Source organism: Lithobates pipiens, unplaced genomic scaffold (assembly GCF_037356315.1).
Source record: "Lithobates pipiens isolate NorthernLeopardFrog02 unplaced genomic scaffold, aLitPip1_a1.2 Scaffold_19, whole genome shotgun sequence".
NCBI classification, from domain to species: Eukaryota; Metazoa; Chordata; class Amphibia; order Anura; family Ranidae; genus Lithobates; species Lithobates pipiens.
Window position 1 is genome coordinate 377,139,292 of NW_027507764.1, and position 27,247 is coordinate 377,166,538.

At 42.4% G+C, this 27,247-nt stretch overlaps 1 protein-coding gene across 2 annotated transcripts in view; it reads right to left on the minus strand.

The window, feature by feature from the left end:
- Positions 1 to 27,247, minus strand: part of ATP9B (ATPase phospholipid transporting 9B (putative)) — a 534,623-nt gene that overhangs the window by 470,850 nt on the left and 36,526 nt on the right. For both annotated transcript variants that reach the window (XM_077492334.1, XM_077492333.1), the window contains exon 2: positions 19,175 to 19,342. In XM_077492334.1, the coding sequence (XP_077348460.1) occupies positions 19,175 to 19,342 (168 nt within the window). The remainder of the gene's footprint in view (positions 1 to 19,174; positions 19,343 to 27,247) is intronic.

Genomic DNA, 27,247 nt, shown 5'->3' on the forward strand with positions numbered 1-27,247 from the left:
TCGCTCCACAATGGCATAATTTTTCTCGGCCGGGGTTAATTTTCTACTCAAGTACGTCACCGGATGCTCCTCACCATTCACTACTTGTGAGAGTACTGCACCTAAGCCTGTGTTAGAGGCATCTGTCTGGACCAGAAATTCTCGTTTGAAATCGGGGGTAACTAAGACAGGTGGTTGGCACAAGGCAGACTTAAGGCTTTGGAAAGCCTTCTCGGCCTCTGGGGTCCACGTGACCATTGCTGTCTTTCCGCCCTTTGTCAAGTCAGTTAGTGGAGCAGCAACTGAGGCAAAGTTCGGCACAAATCTACGGTAATACCCCGTAATACCCAGGAAAGCTCTAACCTGTTTCCTTGTCAGGGGTCTAGGCCAATTCTGTATTGCCTCAATTTTATTTAGCTGTGGCTTAATCAACCCTCTCCCAATAATGTAGCCTAGATATTTGGCCTCTTCTAGGGCTAGAGCACACTTCTCGGCATTTATGGTCAACCCCGCATCACTTATGGCATCCAACACGGCCTGTACCTTACAGAGGTGACTTTCCCAATCAGGGCTAAAAATGACCACATCATCGAGGTAGGCGGCTGAGTAATCACGATGTGGTCGCAGAATCAAGTCCATCAACCTCTGGAAAGTTGCAGGCGCTCCATGTAACCCGAACGGCATCACTACATACTGGAATAGCCCATCAGGGGTGGAGAAAGCAGTTTTCTCTTTAGCCTCGTCAGAAAGTGGAATCTGCCAATAGCCCTTTGTGAGATCGAGGGTGGTTATGTACCTGGCGTTACCCAACTTCTCAATCAACTCATCTACCCTGGGCATAGGATACGCATCGAACTTGGAGATCTCATTCAACTTTCTGAAATCGTTACAGAACCTCCAAGTTCCATTGGGCTTTGGGATTAGCACAATTGGGCTGGACCATTCACTCTGTGACACCTCAATTACCCCCAGAGCAAGCATACGTTTTACCTCGGCAGATACGGCTTCCCTACGTGCCTCGGGTATCCTATAGGGCTTAAGGTTTACTCTGCTTCTAGGCTCAGTTTCAATGTGATGATGGATGAAGTGTGTACGCCCTGGAAGGTCAGAGAACTTGTTTTTGTTTTTCTGTAAAAATTCATGAGCCTCCTGTTTCTGTGATACTGATAGAGTATCACCTACCTTGACTGGAGGGATTGGTTGTGACAAATTATTAACAGTATTTGTCGCCCCCAAGGATTCCCTGTCTTTCCAGGGCTTGATCAAGTTTATGTGATAAACTTGGAAAGGCTTCCTTCTACCTGGTTGGTGCACCTTGTAGTTCACCTCACTGATCTTTTCAACAATTTCATAAGGACCTTGCCACTTCGCCAAGAATTTACTCTCAACAGTGGGGACTAGTATAAGGACCCTATCGCCTGGGTTGAATGTCCTGATTCTTGCGGACCGGTTGTAAATTCTACTTTGGGCCTCTTGAGCTCTCTGGAGGTGTTCCCTTACCAGGGGCATTACAGTGGCTATACGGTCCTGCATTTGTGCTACATGCTCAATAACACTCTTGTATGGGGTGGACTCATTCTCCCATGTCTCTTTTGCAATGTCTAGTAGACCCCTAGGGTGATGACCATAGACCAACTCGAATGGTGAGAACCCTGTGGACGCTTGGGGCACCTCCCTAATAGCAAACATGAGGTAGGGTAATAAATGATCCCAGTCACGACCATCTTTTGCCACCACTTTCTTCAACATATGTTTCAAAGTTTTATTAAATCTCTCCACCAATCCGTCCGTCTGGGGGTGGTATACAGAGGTACGGATGTGTGAGATTTTAAATAGTTTGCATAACTCCTTCATTACTTTTGACATAAATGGCGTACCTTGGTCAGTTAGGATTTCTTTGGGGATCCCAGTCCTAGAGAACATATAAAACAACTCACGTGCAATTGTTTTAGATGCAGTGTTTCTTAAGGGTACCGCCTCAGGATAGCGGGTCGCATAATCCAGGACTACCAAAATATACTGGTGTCCTCTAGCTGACTTTACAATGGGACCCACTAAATCCATGGCAATACGCTCAAAAGGCACCTCTATAATAGGGAGCGAAACCAAAGGACTGCGAAAATGTGACACTGGGGCACTAACCTGACATGTGGGGCACGACTCACAGTATTTTTTAATGTCATCATATATGGCCGGCCAAAAAAACCTCTGGAGAACCCTCTCTCGCGTTTTGTCAGTCCCCAAGTGTCCCCCAAGAACATGGTTATGTGCCATGTCAAGCACCTGACGCCGGTACGGCTTAGGTACCAGAAGCTGTTCCACAATCTCATCCTTAACCTTATTAACCCTATAGAAAAGATCATTAGTCACCGAAAAATGTGGAAATCTTTTTTCAGCATCTGGTTCCTGAGGTACCCCATTCATTACAGCAACCTGCTCTCTCGCATTTTTGAGAGTGGGGTCCTGTAATTGTGCAGCCCCAAAATTATCTCTAGACACCTCTAAGTCTAGTATATTTTGCTCAGTGGGAGGAGCCTCCTCCTCCCCAGCCAGGACCTGTAAAGGAAAACAATCATTTTCATCCTGTACACTTTTATCATTCACAGTGGACAACGCAACCACCTTAGAGGTATCCTCACTCCTTTTGGGGATTTTTCTTTTTTCCCAGAGAGCCCAGAATAAAGGAAAATCGCGCCCCAATATTACATTATGCATGAGGTTTTTAACCACACCCACTTCATATTGTACTGTGCCTTGTTCAGTCCCGACTTTAGCCAGCACTATAGGGTACACTTTTGTATCACCATGTATACACACAACGCTCATATGCTTTTTAGACTCTAAGTCCCCAGTCACCAGGCTAGCATGCACCAAGGTTACAAGGCTTCCTGAGTCCATTAACGCTTTAACAGGAAAGTCATTGATTGTAATATCGCAGATTTGCGGTTCAGTCTCTAGTCCAGGAACTGCAGCACAAGATGGTTCCGCAAATAGCGACTGACGCCGGCTAGCGTCACATTCCATGGGTTCAGAGGTAAGAGGGCAATGGGCCGACACGTGTCCCGCCTCATGGCATCTCCAACACTGGATAGGGCCTGGTCTCTTTGGCAAGGAGTCCTTTTCAGAGCCCCTTAGCCACCCGGGACCATCACCAGTCTTTTGTCCCTGAGACACCACTGGAGCCCTTTTCCCCCCATCAGCACCCCTCCACACTCCCCCAATAGATGGAAGTCTCTTACCAGCTGACGGCACAGATCTGGCGCTCCGGGGAGGTGAAGATGCTGCAGGAACATCACGGAGGTAGTCCTCAGTCGCCTGGAACCTCTCCACAAGGTTGACAAGTTCGTTTGCGTTCTTAGGATCACCTTGTCCCACCCAGCGTTGCAGGTCAGTAGGAAGTGCTCGGAGGTAGCGATCCATCACGACCTTCTCTAGGATTTGTGCAGGAGTAGAAGTGTCTGGCTCCAACCACTTTCTTGCCAAATGGATTAGGTCATACATCTGGGACCTCGCTGATTTGTCCAGACTGTAGCTCCAGTTGCGTACCCTCCGGGCACGGACTGCAGTAGTAACTCCTAGTCGGGCAAGTATCTCCTCTTTTAGCCGAGTATAGTCCTTAACCTCTTGCTCACTGAGGTCATAGTAGGCCTTTTGGGGTTGACCTGTTAAATAGGGCGCAATTACCTCTGCCCACTCAGCGGCTGGTAACTTCTCTCGCTCAGCCACGCGCTCAAATACTGTTAGAAAGGCCTCAACATCGTCCTCAGCAGTCATCTTTTGCAGCGCTTTCTGCACAGTCCTTCTCCCAAAAAAAATCTCTGGAGCGGCTCCCATCACTATGGGTGGATTAGTAACCACAGGCGCCTCACGATTTACTATCAGGTGCTCGATAAGTTGTTGTTGGCTTTGGCGCAAAACTTGCAACTCTTCCTTATGCATCTGCTGTTGTGCCGCCATGGACTGTTCATGTCGTTGCTGTTGTTGCAAACTCACTTGCATAAACTGCTTCAGCATCTCCTCCATGTTGCTGGACTGTTCCTGGAGTGTCATTGCAGCTTTCACCCAAGACATAAGCAGCTGTAGCCAAGTCTGTCCACACCGTTGCCCCTAGCAACCGACTTTGCCCGCATTCGAACACCAATTGTAAGGGATCTTCCCGGGGGAGGGTGTGTTTGGACACAGTTCACAGCAGACTTGGAATTTATAAAGCAGATCTTGGCGTTTATTCGTGGTACAAACAGTCCAGCAAACAAAATATACAGCAACACCGTGCTTTCTAAGTACAACAAAAATAAAAGTCCTAGCCCGGCTGGGCGCTTACTAACAGGTTCTGCTCACCTATCTGACACTTACAAACACAGCGTCTTTCGCCTGGATGTCGCAGGGTGAGTTTTAGCTCCAGCAGTGGCTGTGCTTGCAGCTTCCTTCAACACACAGATTGTTCATTCCCTGGCTTAGAGCAATCACCTGCAGACCCTACAGAGCCTTTAGCTTCCCAGGCTAATTAGGATCCAAGCTCACCTGATCCCAAACCCAGAACTGGATCGGGGGATGTGGAATGACAGGTCCCTCTACCAAACCTACCTGCCATTCCATATAAACCCAGGCCCGGCAAAATTAAATAACAACTCAGCAGCATATCGCTGCTGAGAAACTGATCCATCCTGGATTTACCATCTCATACTGTGTAGCAACCTAGGTGAGATGTACACCCCCTCGATCACTTCTCCAGTGACATGTCTACAATATATATAATTATTATTTTTTTAGGTTGTATGTATGCTTAGTTTTTTTCATATACCAACACTTTTGATATGGTGACCATATAGACTGGCTTCATAAAATATGTATTTAAATGATAGAGATGGTTTCCCTCTATATAACAAGCGGAGGAGATGCCAGGAGTACCGTTTCTGAAGATGTCAATTTTTGATGACATACTGGTGTAGTGGCGCTTCTTGGTTGATCTATATGTAGTTTCTTTCAACAATTACATGTGAGTATTTTATACCTTAACAAAAATGGTATTATGCTACGAATGCTGATGTGAACACCTGAGTATCCTTAAGGGAAGCAGTAATAGGGGCTGGAGAGTCCAATGGTGGTGACTTAAGTAAGGAGTGTCGTAGAACATTGTTCGACCTTCATGCTTGTGTATTGGGTCAAAAATATCTGGTGAGTGCGAGTGGAAGTTGGGGTCACTCGGGAAGCACATTAACCCCACAGATGTGAGGTGTGGCACAAATTTCTGATCTTGCAGTGAAGTTTGCCTAAAAGTTTTTTGGGCTTTGACACAAGGCACGGTCAGATGTGGACTTTATTATACAGCAATATACACTTTGGAGTGATCCTTTCTGGCGTAATAACCCCCATCTCGTTAGGTTGTTGGGACTTTAAAGGCAACTTCAAAAATAATAGGATTATATAAAAAATCATAAATTAATTTCATCTGTTAAAAAAATGGTAAATACACATGGTTAAAAATAGGTATAAGTATACACGTCTGGAAATGCATATCTCCTCTCCATCCCGACACATTTCAGGAAGAGTTCAATCCTTTCTTCAGGGATATAGTGGGAGAATATAGTGGTTTCATACATGATGGTTAGCAATTGTTTCAGCCGTACAAGATATAAAAACCAGGTTCACTTTTACCAAGCGGAGGGGGCATCCATACATTCCCACAACCAGGACCCCGAATGACTCAAACAGAGGTTTCCCAGTGGCGACTTCCAAGCGGCTAAATTGTGTCTGTGTGGGTCACCAGGGGTCCTGGTTGTGGGAAGGTATGGATGTCCCTCTGCACTTGGGAAAAGTGAACCTGGTTTCTATATCTTGTACGGCTGTAAAAATTGCTGACCATCAAGTATAAAACACAAAAAATGTTTGATCTCCTCCCACAATACCCCTGAAGAAAGGATGGAACTCTTTCTAAAATGTGATGGGCTGGAGAGGAGATAGTGTCACTAAATTTGTTTCATGCATTTCCTGCTGTGTGTGCTTATACCTATTTTTAACCATGTGTATTGGTAACCATTTTTTAACTGATGAAATAAATATATGGATTTTGTTATGTTATTATCCTATTTTTGTCAAAGTTGCCTTTAAAGTCCCAACAACCTATCTTATTACGCGTTTCATTTTTTCATGTGCAATTGGAGATTTTGGTAATCAGCATATGGTTTCTCTTTGGTGGTTTCCTACATACTATCGCATGTGGTTGCAAGTGTGGGAATCGCACCTGTTCCCGCACCCGCAGCCAAAACATACTGCTGCCTAAAAAAAAGTGGGACTGTCATTCATTCTTAATGGCACCACCACGCATCTACAAATGAAGCTGGTTTGCTGGGAAATTGTATGGTGCCACGGCACCAATGCGATTTCCTGGCTGCTGCATTTTGGTGCAAGAACCCTTTTACTGCATGAAATGCAGACACAGCAGCCCATTCAAATGAATGGGCTGCTGTGCTCACGCAAACACGACCCTCAGACTTGCGATAGTGTGCACCAGGCCTTATTGCTGCAACATTATATTTTAGAGAAGATAAATTTGTCAGTTAGAAAAATCTGTCAAAACAGACTGCAAACATCTAAATATATCACAGGCATTGCTAACAAATAGTGTAAGTTTAAACAGCAGTTCAATAACTACCTCTCTAGATAGTTCTGATGATGTTTTTGAAGAAGGAAAAGGCAAAAAAATAAATAAGTAAAAATTACGAATAACAAAACTGTCACTTTAACAAGCAGGTCAGTTAACTGATCAAGCATTCATTAGGACACGGTCTACTTTCATGTGTAGACAAGGACTGATGATGGCAACCAGCAGTCTGTGATTACTTTATTGCACGACAGTGTGTTTAAATCTTTCTATGGACTTTTACAGAAAAAAAAAAAAAAAAAAGTTACAGAAATGTCTAATACTAGTTTTCTTTTTACCCAATGAGCCATAAGTCAGGTCACTAAAAGCAGTAAATTCCGTATTTTACTGTTGATACTATAAAGTTACCCAATCCCAAGTTTGCATGCAATTTGTTCTTTTGTTCTTAATGGGTGGCACTGCCTTTAGTCTTCCGATAAAGATGTTAGCTTAATTTCCTTCACGAGAGCATTGGGTCTATTTAGAGAGTAATCCTGGGCTCTTTTACCCTATTATTATTACTAACATCAAGTTGAAATAACTACATATTGTAAAGTTTAAAATATCAATCTTAGTAGTAATTTATTACCTTAATGTGATCAATCACTTCTCTAAGCAAAATCAGGCATCTGCACCCTGCAATAGAAGAAGATAAACACTTACCTCTCTGTTGGGTAGCACGTCCATTCTTTGCTCTCTCGCAGAGCAAGAATCCAAATGGGGAAACATGGCTGCTGACACTTCAGTTGGATTGGATCAAATGTTCCCCAGCAAGTGTCAAGGTTGCTCCCACCAACTGCTAAGTCACTATTAGGCCTCATGCACACTGAACATTATAATAAAGCTATAAAAAACACCAGTAGCTTGGTAGCGTTATCGTTTTTAGGCTTTTTTTTTTTTTTTTATTAATGAATGGGATCAAAACGTAAAAAAAAACAAAAGCTGGCGAGTTGCGTTTTGGGCATTTATCAATGTTTTTTTCAGCTGAATAACTCTTCACAGAACGCACTCGTTTTATTTTTTTTTTACATCCCAAAAACGCCCCTGCCAAAAACAGTTGGTAACAGACACATAGGACAACATGATGGGGAGTTTATTGACTGTAGAAAAAAAATGTCTGACGCCAAAAACAGCAGCTGTAAAAACGTCCAGTGTGCATGAGGCCTTAGACTTAGCAGGAAGGAAATTCAGCCTCTTCAATTACAAGGCGCAGATGTCTGAATATTTTCTTTTAGAAACCCTAGAACCCCTGCCTCTCCCAGCTACTTTGCATGTAGTCTCCGCTGTTTACCTCTTCCAGGGGAAAAAGCATTCATCCAGGAGCCCACTGTAAGGTTGAATCTCCCTTCCAACAACACACGATTTGAGCAGTTATGTCAGCCTCAGCTGTCTCTAGTGACCCATGGTGGAGCACATTTAAGCACATCTGAAAGGGTTATTAGGTCTGCTGTACGATTTAAAATAATATATAAAGCTCAACTCCACAGCTTCAGGAATTATATGATAATTTCACCTTTTGAACACATTACAAGTTACACCCATGTTTACGGTGTAACCTGTAACATGTTCAGCACCCACCTTTAGGCTCGATTCACACTAATGTGTTTACTGTTTTTTGATACTTCCCCCCCCCGAAGACCATACCCAGACCCTTCGGTCTGGTATGTATTTGGAGGGGACACCCCCACCTCAAAAATGTTTTTAAAAAATGGCGTAGGGTCACCCCAAAATCCATGCCAGACCCTTATCCTAGCATGCAGCCTCGCAGGTCAGATAAGGGAGGGGACAAGCGACCCCCCACTTCTGAATCGTACCAGGCCGCATGCCCTCAACATGGGGGGTTTGGGGCAGGGGGGTGCTTTAGGGCAGGAGGGCTCTGGGCCCCCTCACCCCAAATCACCATCTCCCGTTGATGGGGACCAGGACCTCTTCCCGACAACCCTGGGCTGTAGTTGTCAGGGTCTGTGGGTGGGGGGCTTATCAGAATCTGAAAGCCCCCAGATCCCGCCCCCTATGAGAATGAGTATGGGATATATACACTGTACTCCTACCCATTCACCAAAAAAGAAGTGTAAATGTGACAAAAGACAATAGACAGTTTTTGACAAGTCCTTTATTAAAAATGTCTTCTCCTTACTCTGCTCTTTCCTATGGTCTTTTCCTTCCCCCGTTTCTTCCTCCAGTCGTCTTCTTTTTCCACCACCGCTCTTACCAACGACCTGCCGAAAATAAAAGTAACGAACCTCCTCCCACGCTGATGGGTCGGATGACGTCATTCAGGGACCCCGCCCCCTCTTGATGTCACCGCCCGGGGTCATGATGGGTCAGTGATGTCACAAGGGGCGGGGGCTCCGGAAGATGCCATCAAATGGGCCACCCACAGTTATATATGAAATGTGTGACACTGAAGGGACAGATCGACGGGGTGCAGTGTCAGAGGAACCTTTTGTTTTATTTTCAGAGGGTCGGCGTAAGAAGAGCAATGAACAAAAAAGACCGGAGGAAGAAGCAGGGGAAGGAGAAGACCGGAGGAAGAAGCAGGGGAAGGAGAAGACCGGAGGAAGAAGCAGGGGAAGGAGAAGACCGGAGGAAGAAGCAGGGGAAGGAAAAGACCAGAGGAAGAAGCAGGGGAAGGAGAATATGAGAGGAAGGAGCCCAGGAAGGAGAAGACCAGAGGAGGGAGAGGGGGAAGGAGAAAACCAGCGGAAGGAGGGCGGGAAGGAGAAGACCAGAGGAGGGATGGGGGGGAAGGAGAAGGCGTTTTTTGGCGAATGGGTTTTTTTGGTCAATGTACCCCATACTCATTCACATAGGGAGCGACGGGATCTGAGGGCCCCCCTTGGTAAAGGGGGTTTATGGATTCTGATAAGCCCCCCACCCGCAGACCACGACAAACACAGCCCAGGGTTGTGGAGCATAGCCCCCCTCTCCACAGGTGCATCCCCTCCCTTACCTGACCTGCCGGGCTGCATGCTCGGATAAGGGTCTGGTATGGATTTTGAGGGGAACACCCTGCCATTTTTGGCATGGGGGTGTCCCCTCCAAATTTATACCAGACTGAAGGGTCTGGTATGGTCTTTGGGGGGGGAGTCACGCCGTGTTTTTTTTTCAAGAATTTTTTTGCTGCCAAATTTTTTGTTTACATTCAGCTGTCAGTGGGGAAACTCTCTGACAGCTGATGATTCATCGGTTGTTAAAGAAGCAGCGGCCGGCTTCCCAGCCCGCATCTTAGCAACCGTAACAACATGGTTACAATAAAGCAGGAAGCACAGCAAAAAGCACTGCAGAAACGCTCAAAAACAACATGCATGGATGTGAACTGAGCCTTACTTTTGAAAGTGGGTGGGGGTAATTCAGCTTTGCCTGCACAGCTGCATCATCCATTCACAGTGATCTATGAATGAATGAATGAAGTATATGTCATATCTGCCACAGAAGCAGACAGACTCGCAGTTTCAATGAACTGCGAGCATACTGACCAGTGAACTTGTGGTCCATTCACACTCCCTCCCAGCTTTCAAAATCAAAGCCCTACAGGGGTATGGGCAGAAAGCTGGAGGGAGCATCATTTTTTTTTTCTAAAGGAGCCTGTAAATCTTTGCACCTGTGGTCATCAGATCATGGGTGAAATGCTTTACAGGCTTCAGTAGCAAAACAAATTACAAGCCTACTTATTACCTTCAAAAATACGTGCATTTATTATGTGAACTTAGCCTTTAAGGAAAGTCATTTAATTTCCTCTCAGAGATCTATGTAAATGCTTGACGAGCTGTATTTGTAAGAGAAGTAGACTAGTAGCGAATTACAACTTAAGCCTCACAGCGCTGGGGTAGGACATCATCATACATGTGGATCAAATACTGAGGTAAATATGAGGTTAAAGCACCCGAATTTTCTCATAAGTCATACAGAAAGGTAATATAAAACTCTATCCAGATGATATGCTCCCTTGCACTCGACGCTGCTAAATAAAACAGGCATTTTGTTTGCCTGCAAATTTCTGAACTTGGAGTACAGAACAGGACACAGGACCATTTTTGTGCAGGCTAACTCAAGGTAGATCTGGTATACCTCTACATATAACCCAGTTCACTACATGTATCTCCAGCTTTAGCAAGCAAAAAAAAATGATAAAGGACATAGAGGGAAGGGGACTATATCTTGTACTGTACTCCAAGATAAGGAATTTACAGGTAATTCAAAATTCCAATTCTCTTAACTGTACAGTACATGTAATCATACTCCATGGGATGTGCCAAAGCAATAAACTGAGGGGTGAAGTTAGAAGCACCTGGCAGCTGAAGATCACTTCAAACTTGGAGAACCTGTGAACAGAGTAAAACTTAACAGCCCTCAAGGCCGAAGAAGGAGGGACCCAGTCTTGCGAACAGAGACTGTGAATTTAAAGTAGACCTTGATAACCCTGACTATATCCATGCAGTTTAGGGAAAATGCCCACATCATGTTTTGGAGTAGGACAGAGAAAAGGTACAACAATTTCTTCACCGTGGTGGAACGAAGAGCCCACCTTAGATAAAAAGGAAGGCTTGCTCTTGTGCAAAACAAGAAAAAGCTCTTTATAAGAAAAAGAGCTGCTAACTTAGAAACACACCTGAAAGACATAGTGGAGACCAGGAAGGCAACCTTATATGTGAGGTCTTCAAACCTAATGTCTCTAGTTAAAAGGGGAGTCTCTAAAAGAGGGAGAGAACATGGCTGTGGTCCCAAGATAACACAGGAGGTCAAATTTGGACATTTATATGAGCAACACCCTGAGGAAAAGTCTTCATTTGGGAATGCAAGGCAAGAGGTTTCTGAAAGAGAATGGATAACAAAGAAATCTGTTCCTTGAGGGTACTCAAGGCCAGATTCTCTTCCAGAATGAAGAAAGGTAAAAATATGAGTAAAAGATTATTCCCTAGATTTAATCTGCCTTTGCACCATGTGAAGAAAGCTTTCCATGTGCAATGGTTAAACTTGCGAGAGTTCGATTTATCTGCTCCAAATAGGGTGGGAAATTAGAGTCAGACCACCCCTATCATTTAGGACTTGAGTTTCAACAGCCTTGCAGTTAAAGCCAGTGAATGAGAAGTAGGGTGGAATAGGGGTTCTTAGGCCAGTACATCTGGTGGGTTTGCAACAGGCAAGGCTCATCCACCACAGGTTCAAATATGTTTGTGTTTCATGTTCCTCTGTGCCAATTTGGTGTATCGAGAATTACACAAGCCCTTTCTTCGTCTAACTTGTGCAGCAGTTGGGGGGGGGGGGGATTCTTCATCAGAGGGAAGGCATAAACTAGTTTGAATTGAGTCCAAGGATTCACCAGGGCATCCACTGCAATGGCTTAGAGGATCCTTGGCCTTTGCTACAAATGTGTTCTGTCTGTTGCTGAACCAGAAAGCTAGGAAAACATCTGGTTTTCCCCACCTTTGACAGAGATCACTCCGCTGTGCGTAGGCATTAGGAGTTTAGAAAGTCCAGGGCAGGACTGGAAGTCCACAATGGGGGCTTTGTCTGCCTAGATAGAAGCATTTAGCAATGCAAAGATTGGATTTGCTTGTTTTTCATGGTGAGTATCTGGGATTGAAGAGCTCTGGAGTGAAACTAGGCAAATTAAACTGCCTCAAAAAGGCTACTATCAAGCCCGGAGTCCTTATGTAAAAGCAAACTGAAAGGTGCCATTTTTAGGAGAGCAACTTTCTCATGTCAAAGATTCTGGCTTAGACCGTGACCAAGATTAGAGCTAGAAAGAAGACTTTGGAAACTTGATTATTCAGCCAAAGATTTGAAGTGATTGAATCATCCTTTGGACATTGGCAGACTAGGTTGTGTCTGAGGATTCCTTCCGTAAGAAGTCATATAGGTAACCCCAGACATGGATGGCCTTCGGATGGGTTCTCAGAAGAGCCAAAAGTGGAGAAAGTTCTTTTGTAAACACTTGGAGAACAAAGGATATGGAGCAGTAAAATAAGAGAAGTTTATGTCACAAACACTGCCAGTAGCCTCAGAAGAGGTAAGATCTAAACACAGTTCATAATTCCATTATAACAACAGCTTGCTTGGCCCCAGAGCAGCTCCTCAGCAGATTGAAGGACACTAGCGGGTGTTTCTAAGTGTTGCAAGTCAGCGTTTATTATAAAAAAAAAAACTGTAAAAAATGCACTTACATTTAGTAAGATGAAAGAAAGCCTTGGGTTTTAAAATATGCCTTCTTTTACCTTATGAAATGTGAGTGCATTTTTTACTCCCCCTGGAGTACAAAGATGAGCTCGAATGGTAGTACTACAAAGAGTTGGTCTCCCATAACAAAATGCAAAAATCATTCATGTTAGGGGAAGATGTGGATGTGTAGATAGCCATCTCTAATGTCTACTGATGCCAGATATTCCCCTTCTTTTAGAGAAACAATAACAGACCTTCCATCTGGAATTTTTGTACACAAAAGACATCTGTTTGGAGATTTTAGGTCCAGTATTGGGTGGATGCCCCATTTGGATTTGGACGGTGAATGGGTTTGAATAGAAACCTTGAAACTGTCCTGAAGAAACTGCAATAACCAATGCCTGAAGTTGATGCTAGGTGGTCATTAAATCTGCCTGCTTTTAGTCTGAAGCTGGCAGACTAGAAGGTAAAAAGCAACAAGGGGCAGAGATAGAAAATCTATTTTGTACCCCTTTGAAATGGCATATTGGAGCCAGAGGTCCAATCATGTCTCAGATCTGTACTGGAGCAAACACCAACAGAAGTGCTACCACTTCCAATCTGAAGAATTGAAGCATCACTTGATTGTCAGGAGGGCTACCAAGTAGACTTCTGGACTTCAGGAGTCCAGGACTTGTGTGGGGTGAAAATATCCCTTTCACTGAGCAGAGGTAGTAGCTGTATCAGTGGCAGACTTAAGCTGGTCATACATGGATCGAAATTCATATATGGAGACTGTGATTGTACAGAAGTTGATCTACCAATTGACTCTCATAAAACTGCCCTGCCGGGTTTTTCCAGCTCTATCAGCACCACAGGCCATAGCCAGCAGCGTTGATAAATGTATTCTGATGGCAGGGAAGTTTCCCTGCTGTCAGACATACAATAGCTCAACAGGAGGATTCCCCCATCCAACTTGAATTTATGGATGGGCAGTTATTTCATTCAACCCACTGGTTGAATGAAAGAAAAAAAAAAACGTACAAATGTATGGCTGAGGTTGTTCTAAGAGAGCATGACCATCAAAGACAAATTCTGGGTCAGTGCTAAATTGTCCTGTCCAGTTAGAAATACTCTAACAATTGGACATGGCAGCAAAACTTTCACCCATAATATTCTCAAGTAAAGAGGGTTCCCCCTCTGTTTCCTGAAAAGGGTCAGGAGGAATAAAGGAGGTGTAACGTTTCCAGCCTCTGGAAACTGAAGGTTCTAGAAGTGCCAAAGGTTTTCCAAAGAATTCAGACACAGTGGCAGAGAAATCTACTTTTGTCAGACAAGCTGCATGGTGTTTCTGTCCTATCTACCATTGCTAAGTACTGTAGTATGCAATGGAGTTTGAACTGGATGGAGTTTTCTGTGTCAGGATAAAGGAGCTACAATTATCCAGGCACTGACCATGTTCTGTGGCTGTCATTGTTGAACATGCATTTCAGTAGAAAAAGCAGCCAGGAATGTGTCATCCGGGAAGCATGACACAGCTACCTCCTCCTCCTGAGATTAGGTCTAGATAAGAGAAGAAGAAAAAAGGGTAAATTTAAGTTGATCACACCGAGAAACATTTGAGACATAATGACAGGGTATACCACAATAAAGTGAGTAACTCCTGAATCCTATGCCTATAAAACGGCATATTGTGCTACACACTGCATGTGTCTTATTAAAAGGAACTGGTCTATTGCACAGGGAAGCTCTGTATAACCTTATGCACAATGCTGAGCCTACTAGAGGTTCAGGCTTCAACCAACATAGTGTACATACCTCCAAATGGGTCTTTATGGTCTGGGAAAACAAAGAACTGGTCCATGGCCCTGTATAGCACCGAGGCTAACTACACACATTGCAGCTCATGCCAAAGCCGATTAACACAAGATCCAGTGCCCAAGGGAAACAATACACACTGTGGTGTTCAGCATGGTCCCCAAGCTACACACCAGGATGACAGATCCAAAAACTCATAAATAGCCAAGGACAATAAGCAGTCTTATCTTGACAGATGTGTCAGAAGAAAAAGACTGAATGCCTTTCATTGGTCTTTGTGAGGCAGTGCAGCTTCCACGTATATTTTAAAATGTAAGCAACTAAAATCTTGTTTTAAACGTAAATTTTTAGACGGTGTCAATTTGTTTTTTTCTTTGCAGGGTTGCTGGTAATAATACAGAGAAATCTTCCATTTGTGTTATGCAATGCCCCTTCATGGGCACCCAACTACGGAAGCTAGTTATAAACTGGAGTGGTTGCTCACTGGATTTGGCGTGGGGACACATGGGACGCCGTCATCTGCTATTATGCTCTTGCTGTGCTTCTAATGTGTCCCTACGCCTCTAAGGAACAATGGGATCACCCTAGGCATACATGGTCTTCATTTATCCACTGCTATATAAGCTCCAACTTGGAGACCCTCAAAATTAAGCGTTAAGATCGCACTTTAGATAGCAGCTTTGGCAAGTCAGTGTGGCTTCCGCATACATTTGCAAATGTGTACAAATAAAACCGTTTTTTTTTTTTTATGTAATCTGTTAGACAGTGTTTTTTTTTGCGTTTTGTTTTTATTTGCAGGCTAGCTGGTAAGTGTGCTGGGAAATCTGGTTTGTTTGTATTGAAAAATATTCAATAGTTTAAAAAAAGACTTCTCCATAGGACAGTAGGTCAATCACTTAGAGTGGTAGTAAACCGCAAAAAAAAAAAAGAATCTAAGAAAATCTCCCTGCAAGTTAATGTCATAATGTGCTAGTATGCATCACAGACTAGCACATTATGAAACACTTACATGAAAATTAAGTCCGTCAGCCATGTGCTGTCACCACTGACAGGGCTTCCATCTTCACCCGGTCTTCCTTCCGTGTTCGCGGGCTGCAGCCATCTGATTAACCGAGGGCCATGATGTCCCCCCCAGCCACCGCTTGAGAGCACGGTGCTTAGGTAAATATCTCCTAAACCGTACACGTTTAGGAGATATTTACTGTACCCATCGATAAGCCTTATTATAGGCCTACCTGTAGGTATAAATACAAAAAACACATTTACTATCACTTTAAAAACACTAGCAAAAAACTTGAATCTCACAAAGTTTGTGTGTAAAGGGTGGGGTGCACTATGTGCGCCCTAACAAGTTTTCAATCACCTGAAGGTAGCCTGCATAAGACCCATGGTCTATGAATACAAGACCTGTATCTTGTACTGTACAAGTAAGATATAAAGTTTCTGTGCCTCAAAGACTTTCCTATGGGAGCATGGTTTATAGCTCTTTCATGTAAATATGACTTTTAACATTTATTATTTTAAAATACTCATGTACAAAATAAGGTGAATAGTAAAGGCGTAAGAGTTTGTTTAGTTTCAGTACAGGGACCTATTCCAGCTGCTTTAGATTAGCAATAATGAATGTTTTAGAGATATGCTTAAAAGACATATCAAAATATATGATGAAAAATATATTTTCCTGATTTTTTTTAGTAACTATATTCCCTATCTACCCAACTGACAGCACTAAATAAGAATATATAGCGCGAAATACAGCAAATACTTTATTAATAAGCACTTTAAGGACTTCTGCACAATTTTTTAGAGTTCTCATCATTGTAGAATATACACAATGCTTTGCTTTAGAAGCAACAATCACATATTTCTTATTAAGTTTTCAGCAGCGGCAACTTTCTTTCTACAGTGCAACTGTACTGTAATTATTATACTCTACAGGTAGCAATAGTAATCAAGCCAAAAGCAACAGCGTAGTCATGTCATTCTTAAAAGATCAGCATTTTCCCATGCTTCTGCATAACAAATGTGTTGCAGATTAATTGAAAGTGTACAGGGCATCTCAGTGCCGAGATTAATCTGAGCATTTGATATCCCTTTCACTTCATATGGAAATGCCATTCAATGGAACCATTTTCATTGGGACAATGTGTTTTTGATAACAAGTGGAATGTAAATCTCATGAGAAAGAAATCAATCCAACCAAAGTAGTCCTCTGTATTGATTTGTGTGCATTATAATTTCACAGACTTGAATGGAATTTCAATGTAACAAAAAAAGCAATTTCAATGCAGGAGAAAATATCAGGCCAAGTGGGAAGTTGGGAATTTTGAGTAAAGGATATTACATGTTTAAGAAAAAAGGAAACAAACAATAATGTCACCTACAATTATTCTTCAATCATGTAATACCATGCCATACCATAATAGTTTCCTTTATGTAGAATTTAAACTTAAAGTTTCTTTTATATTGGCACAAAGCAAGGATTTTATAGAACACCAATTAGAAGAAAGTTTATTTTACTAATTTTGTAGGTAGTTACGTATACTACAAATATTTTTTAAAACAGTCTTAAGAAAGTGCTCATTTTAAAGACTGCGAGCAAGCAGGCAATGTCTCTTCTGCAATAAAATAAACCTACCTGCCTGTAGTCTCCCAGAAAATGTGCACATTGATCCTGTGTGCGGTAATGACCGATTCCCTAAGCATGCATATGAAGAACATCATCCCACGCCGGCCAATGAAAATGGCCACAGCCCAACACCCAGGAAGAAGCAGGGTAGAAATTTCCACGTGGGACATAGGACCATTGAAAGAAAGGCAAGTATTGCAGGTTTTATTTCTGCTTTAACTTACATAATTTTTTTTTTGGATGAGTAGCACACAAATAACAGTACAAAGCACATTAACTCTGATTGAGGTAAAGTGTGGTTGTAAACCTTTACATATATTAGGTGAAGTAACAAGCCTCAGGTGATACACACAGATGAAAAAAATCCTCTTACATAAGATGTACCTGTTTAACTTCAGTCCAGTCTTATCTGCAGGCTTTCAAAATAGTATACGCATTTTTTATTTTATATGTTGATATACAGTATACATACAGTACTTATTAGTAGCTTCTATTTTTGTGACTTTCTCTACCTTTCTCTACCTGTGAACAGAATATTGCCCCCTTTGACACAATTTTTACTGGCCAGTGAGACAGCCCATCAGCTCGGCCTAGGCCGCCCTACACATACAAGTTTCATCTGAATGAGTTCCTCAGGGACTAAAGAAGTCCTTAAGATTAAATTGACATGTGTAGGGGGGGTTCCTAGCGTCTTCATCATGTATGGACGCTTTTGAGTTATGGGAGTGCCATATTTGTGACGCTGGAGCGTAAGTCCATAGCGTTTTGTGGGATTTATGACATGCTGTGAGTGTAACCTTTTATTTTTTAAATTTAAAAAAATGTAAGCGGTACTTCACTATGGATATCCTTTTTTACATGCATATGGTATTTCCATCTTTATGTATCCATCTGTGATCTGGATTCGCATATAAGGACAGCAGTCTGGAGTGGATTATACAAAAGTGCTTTCAGACCTTCCATTATTCTTGGGGTCAGTTGTGACATTGAGCTACTCTCCTATGGGATTAATCACCGGGTGTTTTTGATTTTCACTTTATCAGCACAATGGTGGAAGGAAGAAAGAAGATTTTCATTTGCATCTTGTATGATTAGTCATGGACATATAGGTGTTTTATGGACTATACTTTATTTATGATGGATGTATATTTTTTTTGTATGATATTCACATGTTTATATTTGCACAGATTTAAATAGCCGCTCCTTTGCCGTTGACTGGAAAGAATACATATAAAAATGTTCTATGTAAAATTACAAATTCAATAGACACTGCATTCATCATTCTTTTAAATGTTCTCACTGCTCTAAAACTAATCATAGTTGATTTCCTTCCTCTGTAAATTACTGCACTTTTACAAAAGAACCGTTTACTGCGCTGCATTAATAAAGAAGGTCAATGTGGTGAAAAACAATTTCATGCATCTAATTAAATTATCTAGACAATTTAAAAGACAAGTTCATGAATTGAAAAAGAAAAAAAAAAAAACAGCATCCCTCCCTTAGCCTCATAAATTACTCTATGCTGAGCCATCACCCAGCAGGTGCTTACTCACCTCTGCCTCCCAGGATGTCTACATTCTAGAAGGTAAAAATCTAGTGGATGGCACCCTGCATTTGAGCCTGAACCTTCCACAAATATAAAAGCAACATTGCTTCTGTAATACAGGTACATTCTTTTCAAGAATCTTGGCACTAGATTTTTAACAGTTGTGATTTAGACAACAAAGCAGACTGTCACAGTCAAGAACGTAAGAAAGCACCTGCATGGGGGATTGTTACGCACAGGTTAGTTAGATGGCTGGAGTAATTTATAACAACATTTATAAATTGTCAGTTCTGGTCACATTACTTTTCACCTCTGTAGTGAACCTCGCATTAAAAGCCTATAAAACACCCAAACAACACTCAAGTGTCAAAAAATTGGTTAGGCTAAAATTTTACCGCTAAAATGTGTAACAGATACAAACCTTGTACATATAAATTTCCATCCTCCACAAACAAACCATTCCAATCCTCTTTTTCGGCGAGTTATTCTGGCTCTTGGTAAAGTATGGTAATCGCTTTCGTCGTTCTCAAAGCCTTCTTCTGACATCATGAGTGGCATTTCATCCAAAGGAGAGGCTTCATCCTGGTACCTAAAAACCACGAATAACAAGAATACAAATCATCATCATAATAAAAACAATGAAATAGACATAGGGCCTAAAAGAGGAATTTTGACCTACCTGTAAATTCATTATCTTGTAGTAGAGGACATGTATTCATAGGCAGCTGTGATTGCACACTGGCCCACACTGCCTCTCGTACGCACTCATATAACCCTGCCCACTCTGTGAGACTTCCATTTTTTAGCAAGCAATGAGTGATCAAAGACACAAAGGGATGGGCCTATATCTCATACTGTCCTCCAAAATAAAGAATTTACAGGCAAGTTCAAATTCCTATTGTTTACTCATACTATACAGGACATAGAACTTGTATTCATACACTATGGGACATACCCAAGCATTAACCTGAGGGATGGGCAACAACATACCAAAACAGAACTGCCAACAAGAAAAAACTGTTAAAGTGGTTGTGAACCCTCCTCTACTACTTTAGCTCATCTGAATCTATATAGCACAGGCGTCCTATGTTCTGTGACCTGTCCCGCGCTTGCGCACTGTGTATATCCTTTAACGGCACACAATATGTGCCGTTTCTGTCTCTGCTTGCCAGGTCATTAGCTGTCAATGCGAACAGCACAGTGTGAAGTCTTGTGATGCTAGTGATTTGCCATCCTCATTGTGTTCGCTCTGTTGCTGTAGTAACAGCAGTCAAGATAGAGGCTTGGTTCCAAAGCTATGGCGCATGTGCGAGATTTCGACAGGGAAAAGAACTAAGGGCAGAAATGACGTACACATACGCTTCAGCATACAGTAGGAAGAATGGCGCGGGCGATACCCGGAAACCAAAATAATAAACGTATAAAAAAGGTATTTAGAAAGCTTGTTTTGGACAAATTTATATATCTATCGCTTAGCAAAGTTTAACAGCATTTATATATTAGAAAAACGGCAATAAGTTATGAGGTTTACTTCCTCTTTAAGGAACCTGAAAAGACTCAGATAACAGCTAGAAGCACCTTGCGACTGAACCTTGCAGCATCAGTTGAGTCCTCAATATCCCACTTGCTATAAAACTTAGAGAATGTGTGAACAGAATACAATGTGCTGGCCCTGCAAATCTGGGATACAGATACTTGATGCTGAAAAGCCCAAGAGACACACACCAAAAGCTTGGTGAAATGAGCTCTGGTGGGGAAGGGAGATATTGTTTCCTTAAGGGCACAAAAGTGACATTTTACTTGGAAAGTAAAATGTCCTCTATAAGGACTTCAAGGAAGAAGAGGGAGTCAGTCTTGCATAAAAAGGCCACGACAGCCCTGATCACATCCAGGCAGGGTAAGGCAAATTCCTTGTCATATTTTGGAGCAGGAAAGAGGGAAGAAATAAAAATGTCCTCACTAAGGTGCAAAGAAAAGACCACCTTATATATAAAAGAAGATTTTGGTCTTAAAACCACTTTATCAGTAGTGCAAATTGCGCTGCATACTCAGAAACACTCCTAACACACGTTATAGTGACCAGAAAGCCAATATTATATGTGACGTCTTCCAAGAAAAATCTCAAATCGGTTCAAAATGGAGTCCTTGAACGACATAAGAACACCATCTTCAGATAACAAGGTGAAATAGCAGGTGGAATTGGAGGATGTATAGTATATGAGCACCTCCCTAAAGAAAAGTGAGGCAAGAGGTTTCTGGAAGAAAAACAGGTCCCTTGAGGATACTCAGGGCCATATGCTGGTCAAGATCAGTCTAAAGAGATGGCAAAATACGAGTGATGGAGTATTTAACATCTGCCTTCACATCATTTAATCTTCCATTTGTGATAGTAAATCATGTGGGAGTTGGGATTTTCTTGCTCTGCGTAAGGTGGGAATGATAGAGTCAGAAATACCTCTAAACTTTAGGAGTTGGGTTACAACAACCTTGCCCTTATGCCAGTGACTGACAAGCAGGATGGAACAGGGGGCCTTACACCAGCAAGTCTGGTCTGTTAGGAAAATGCCAAGGCTTATCCACAAGAAGTTTGAGTATGTCTGTGTTCTTCTGGGTTAATCTGGCACAATGAGATTTGACAGAACTTTTTTTATTTTTTTCTATCTTGCACACCAGTTGAGGGAGGATCTTCATCTAAGGAAAGACATAAATTGTATAGAGTCCAAGGAATCACTAGAGCAGGGGTATGTAACCTCGGCCCTCCAGCTGTGGTGAAACTACAAATCCCATTATGCCTTTAGGAGTCATGCCTGTGATTGTTAGAGTCTTGCAATGTCTCATGGGACTTGTTGTTTCAAAACAGCTGGATGGCTGAGGTTGCCTACCCCTGCACTAGAGCATCTAATGCAAAGATAAAGGATCCCTGGTCTTGGCATCAAATTTGTTTAGCTTATTGATAAATCTGGAGGCTAGGATGTCTACATATGTTCTTCCCCACCTTTGACAGAGATTTTGAAAGTTATCAGGGTACAGAGATCGGTCCTTGGGGTTTAGATGTTCAGAATTAAGGCTGGCCATAGATTTTACAAACCATATAATATGAGGTCAAACCTAAACACGTTCAATTTGTATGCAATCTGGTAGGCCCTTGCACTACATAGTTGAAGGGAAATTAAAACATGTACAAAAATTGAGTACTCACATATTCCTGGTGCTCCCAGTAAACCAGGCTAAATCAGGCAATTGCATTTGTGGTTAGGGGCGAGGACGGTGAAGGCACCTGGACCCTTACAAGAGAGCAGTCCGTACTTAACCACATGCCGACCAGCTGCCACAGTTGTACTGCGGCAGAATGGCACGGCTGGGTGAAACAACGTTATTAAACGTTGCTTCTCCCTGTGGCCGGTAGGGGGCGTGCACCCCCAGCGCCAATGCAGGTGCCCGGCGGTCTCAATCATCACCGGGGCTCCCGTGATCGCCGCTGAGACACAGAGGACCCAGTTCTCTGAGGGGAGAAGTGACAGATCATCCGTTCATACAGAGTATGAACAGCAATCTGTTATCTTCCCTGCACAGCCCCCATTCCCCTTCAGTTAGAACATAAACTAAGACACACTTAACCCCTTCACTGCCAGTGACATTTTTACAGTAATCAATGCATTTTTAAAATCGCACTGATCACTGTAATAATGCCAATGGTCCTAAAAATGTGTCAAAATTGCCCGACGTGTCCGCCATAATGTTGCAGTCACGATAAAAATCACAGATCGCCACCATTACTAGTAAAAAAAAAAAAATTCTAACAAAAATACTATAAATCTATCCCCTATTTTGTACACACTATAACTTTTGCACAAACCAATCAATATACACTTATTGCGATTTTTTTTCACCAAAAATATGTAGATGAATTCAGCCTAAACTGAGAAAAAAATATTTTTTTATATATACTTATGCAAGATATTTATTATAGCAAAAAGTAAAAAATAATGCGTTTTTTTCAAAATTGTCACCCTTTTTTATTTATAGAGCAAAAATAAAAACCGCAGAGGTGATCAAATACCACCAAAAAAAGCTGTATTTGTGGGAAAAAAAGGACGTCAATTTTGTCTGGATGCAACTTCGCACGGCCGCGCAATTGTCAATTAAAGCAACGCAGTACCGAATAGCAAAAAGTGCTCTGGTCAGGAAGGGGGTAGAATCTTCTGGGGCTGAAGTGGTTAACTTTATACATGTTTTAATATTTAGTGTTTAACGTTTTAAGCACTATTGGAAGCTCTAACGAGCAGGGCCCTCTGATTCCCCCTGGCTTGAACTGTATTGTATTGTAATGTCTACCCTAATGTTGTAAAGCGCTGCATAAACTGTCTGCGCTATATAAATCCTGTATAATAATAATAATAATATTGGAGCTTTTTTATTCATATGCACCCTGAGGCTATCCACTGATGAGGAAATTGCATTATGGAAAAGCATAGAACTCGGGAGATCTTTAAATATTGAGGTAAGGATACACCCAATTTGGGGGGGGGGGGGGGGTTGTTGCATGTTTGTGGAGGCACATCGTTTTCGACTTTGGAGAACCTATAAATGAAGTAATCAGATGAATACGTTTGCATCTGCGTTTTGACTTATAGATCCTCATGTGGGAACCGTTGGTTAAAAAAAAAAAAAAAAAATCCTTGAGGAAACAAGATTCTGGCTTTGGCCAAGTCCAAAATTAGACTCATGATGGTATGAGGACTGGAGAACCGACTTTTGAAAGGTTGACCATCCAATAAAAGGTTTGAAGGAACTCAACTGTAATTTGGATGTTGGCAGACAAGGTCATGGCTTAGAAATCCTTCAATAGGAAGTTCAAAATGTATTTATGAAACATAAAAAAAATGGAATCACGTAAAACAAGCACATAGCATGTAAAACAGCACTGATAAGCATTGAAAACCAGTGGATAAACATAAAGGTTATCCACGGCTTTTCAATGCTGTTTTAAGTGATCCCATTTCTTCATGTTTCATCAATAAATGTTGTACTTTTATAATATACCATTTGCTGTTTCCGGTTCTTTAAAGTCTCACTTCTTGAGGAATCCTTTGTTCGTGGTCTGTATCAGGGATGTGGACTAGAAACCGTTTGCACAGTTAGTTGTCAAAATTCTTTCTATTCAGTAGGAGATTAGCCAGGTAACAAGATATGCACCAAAAATTCAGCAATTTTGCTGCGTGCTAATGGTGTTTTTCATAGGTCATGTGACGTACAAAATGCATCAAAAAAGGTAACATGGGTTCCTTATTGATGTGTTCTTACTGTGTTTTCAATGCATTTCAACAGGGTTTAACTGACCAAAAATGCAGCAAGCATGATTTTTAACAGCACAACAGAAGCACAACGGACCATTGTGAAGACATACATAGAATTTAAAGGGATACATTTTTCTCAAGCTTTTCTGGCTCTAAATGTGCCAATAATGTCCGACAATAAATTCATATTCATTTAAATTCATTATTTAAATTAAAAAGTCACATATAATATAATTATTTATAAAAAATAAAAAAATTAAAACTGTCATGTTCAGTTTTGGATTTTGGCCAAGTGCATCCTGCATTTTCAGTTTCAGCACCAAAATTTCCATTTGGTGCACTTCTGGTTGTGTAGATAGACATCTTTTTTGTCCCCCGATGCCAGAAATTCTCCTTTTCTGGGAGGAGCAATGCCAGACCTAGGTAATTCCATCCAGAATTTTGGTACACAAACAGTATAATGTTTAGAGATTTTAAGTTGAGAATTGGGTGGATGCCCCACTTGGTTTTGGGACTTTGAATAGCTTTGAATAGAAACTTTGAAACCATTCATCTAAAAAGGAACTGGTATGACCACTCCCTGTGCCTGAAGCTGGTGCAAGGTGGTCGTTAAATCAGCCTTCTTATGATCTAAAACTGGCAGATTAGAAGGTAAAAAGCAATGAAGGGCAAAGACTGAAACTATTTTGTAACCATTTTAATGGCAGATTGGACCCAGAGGCCTGAGACATTTCAGACCCATACTGGCACAAACGCCAACAGATGCCCGCCCCTACAACTAGGTCTATTGTGAGGAGGGCTTCTGGGTAGACTTTGTGGATTTAGGAGATCAGAGCTTGCATCAAAAGGAAGCCTTAAGCCTTGGTTTTGAGGTTGATGTCTAGTGCCGTAAGAGAAAGAGAGAGTTGGGCTTTTGCTTGTGGGGTAGGAGTACCTTTCCGCCAGTGACTTTCTTGATGAATCCCAAAAAGGCAATCGCCACTAAAATGCATGCAAAGAAGACATTTCTTATAAGCAGGTTCAGCAGACCAAGCTTCTAGACACACAATCCACCACATATGCACAGAGCACAGAGTCAGCACAAAATATTAAGGTTAAAGGCATCAGCTGCAACAGTTTTAAAGAGCATGGGCATCAAAGACAAGTTCCTGGTCAACGTCCATTTGTCTTGTCCAGTTAGCAATAGTCTGGCAAATGGACATGGCAGCAAACCCTGGCTGATGGGCTGGACATGCAAGAGCAAATAAGTGTCATGGTTATGCAGTAATGTTTGTCTGTCAGCTTACCTCTCCATGTGTTCAGATTAAGAGGCCATCCACTCTCACATGGCTGTTTAAGTAATCTCTCCTCAAAGCATGGCTTCACCCCAGCCCCTATCAGGGAACTCTATATTAACCTGTGCACTTCAAGTCAGCCCTGCTGATCAATATTGTGTGTTTTGGCTTTTGTGTGCTCATATTTCTGTGTCCTATGTGTGATCCTGCTTACTGACCTTGGCTTGTTCTTGACTGTCGTCGTCTGCTTCATAGCCTGAACTTTGTCATGTTCTTTGACTATCCCTATCTACTTGTTGCCCTGACCTTTTAGCTTATCTCCTGACTATCCTTTGCTGTCGCAGTCTGCTGCTCCCTGTTTATCTTCCTGTACTCTAGTATGAGCGTGAGCTGGGAGACCCTGGGGGCCGCAACCTGGAGCCAGACTGCAGCAAAGTCCATCCCCACCATCAGGGGTCCTGGTGAACACCCGCTCACTCTTAAATTCTGCGCCCTGGGAAATCTCATGCTCTAGCTCCCATTGTGATCCATGTTGCTGCTACAGAGTACCTGCTTTCCTGAACCACCCAGGGCTCTATCCGCAGCAGTCAGCCGTAGGGGCCACTACCTTGCGGTGCACTCCAGACCCCAACGGAGTGCATCTATCACCTGGACCTGTGCCCTGACAATAAGGCCTTTAAGAGGGCTTCAAAATGCCTATCAACAGAATCCCTAAAAGAGGTAACATCAAAAGGAATTGTAAGGTGTTTAATGAAAACTGAAATGGCAGGATCCACTATCAGAATAGCCCATTTCTTATTAAGTAGAGCCAATCCTCATAAAGTGAACAATCAATCTGTGCATGTATGGGAAAAGTATTTTTTGATTAAGTCAGTTTCTTGCCCATGGGGGCTTGTTTAGGCAGTTGAGAGTCAGGTGTTGGTACACAAAGACTATGTCATTGCATCAATTAGGGTGTCGACAATTGAGGGTATTTGGAGTGAAGCTGTAGTTTGTACCTTATAAAATGTAGCGGAAAGAAAATCCACAAGTAAAAAAGAGGTTCTGCCTCTGATTCCTGAACAGGGTCAGGGGAAATAGAAGATGTGTAGAATTTTGGGCCTCTGAAAACTGAAGGTTCTAGAAGTGCCAAAATGTTTCCACAAAATTCACAGTGGCAGAGAAATCTCCATTTGTCAGAAAGGCCACATGGTTAGTGCCCGAGAGAGAGCTTGAGTCAGATGAGGGGAGCAGTATTGTAATATAGGGCATTGCAACAGGGATCTGCCATTACTAAGTGAAGGGATTCCTAGTCAGATACAAATGGCTATGAAGTGCTAAATGCATGGGGTATTGTGTGTCCAGATACAGAAACCGCTATAAACCTTGCACTCACCATGATCCTTGCCTGTGTTTCTGTAGAAGATAGCAGCAGGAGCACAGCAGCCTGTTGTGTATGGAAAGGGGGGGGTTGGGGAGGCATGGCATTTCCCAAGAGGTGTGATGCAGTTACCTCCTCTGGAGATTAAGTCTAGATAGGAGGAGAGGAAATGCCAAATTGAAATTGCTTGCAATGGGGGCATGGCTAGGCTGAGCATGTGAGAGGATGCAGACTTCCATTCTCCCGACGAAGATCAGCTTATCAGCAACGATAGAGGCATCTTCTGGGACCCTTTCTGCCCACCAACATCTTCCTCCAGTGTGGTACTCCAGGACTGCGACACTGACACTGCAGCCTTACCCGGTCCTGCTCCTCAGAGGCTTATAGATGAAGGAGTGGTGCTGGACCCGGGCTCTCAAGATGGAGCCAATCTGCTCCCACCCTGCTCACAAACCGAGGCCAGGGGCAGAGACGCAACAGAGCGGCTGGTGAGGTTTACCTGGAGTGCAGACTCTGTTTTCTCTGCCACAAACAGCGTGATGGCCCCTGCAGCACCAGAGACT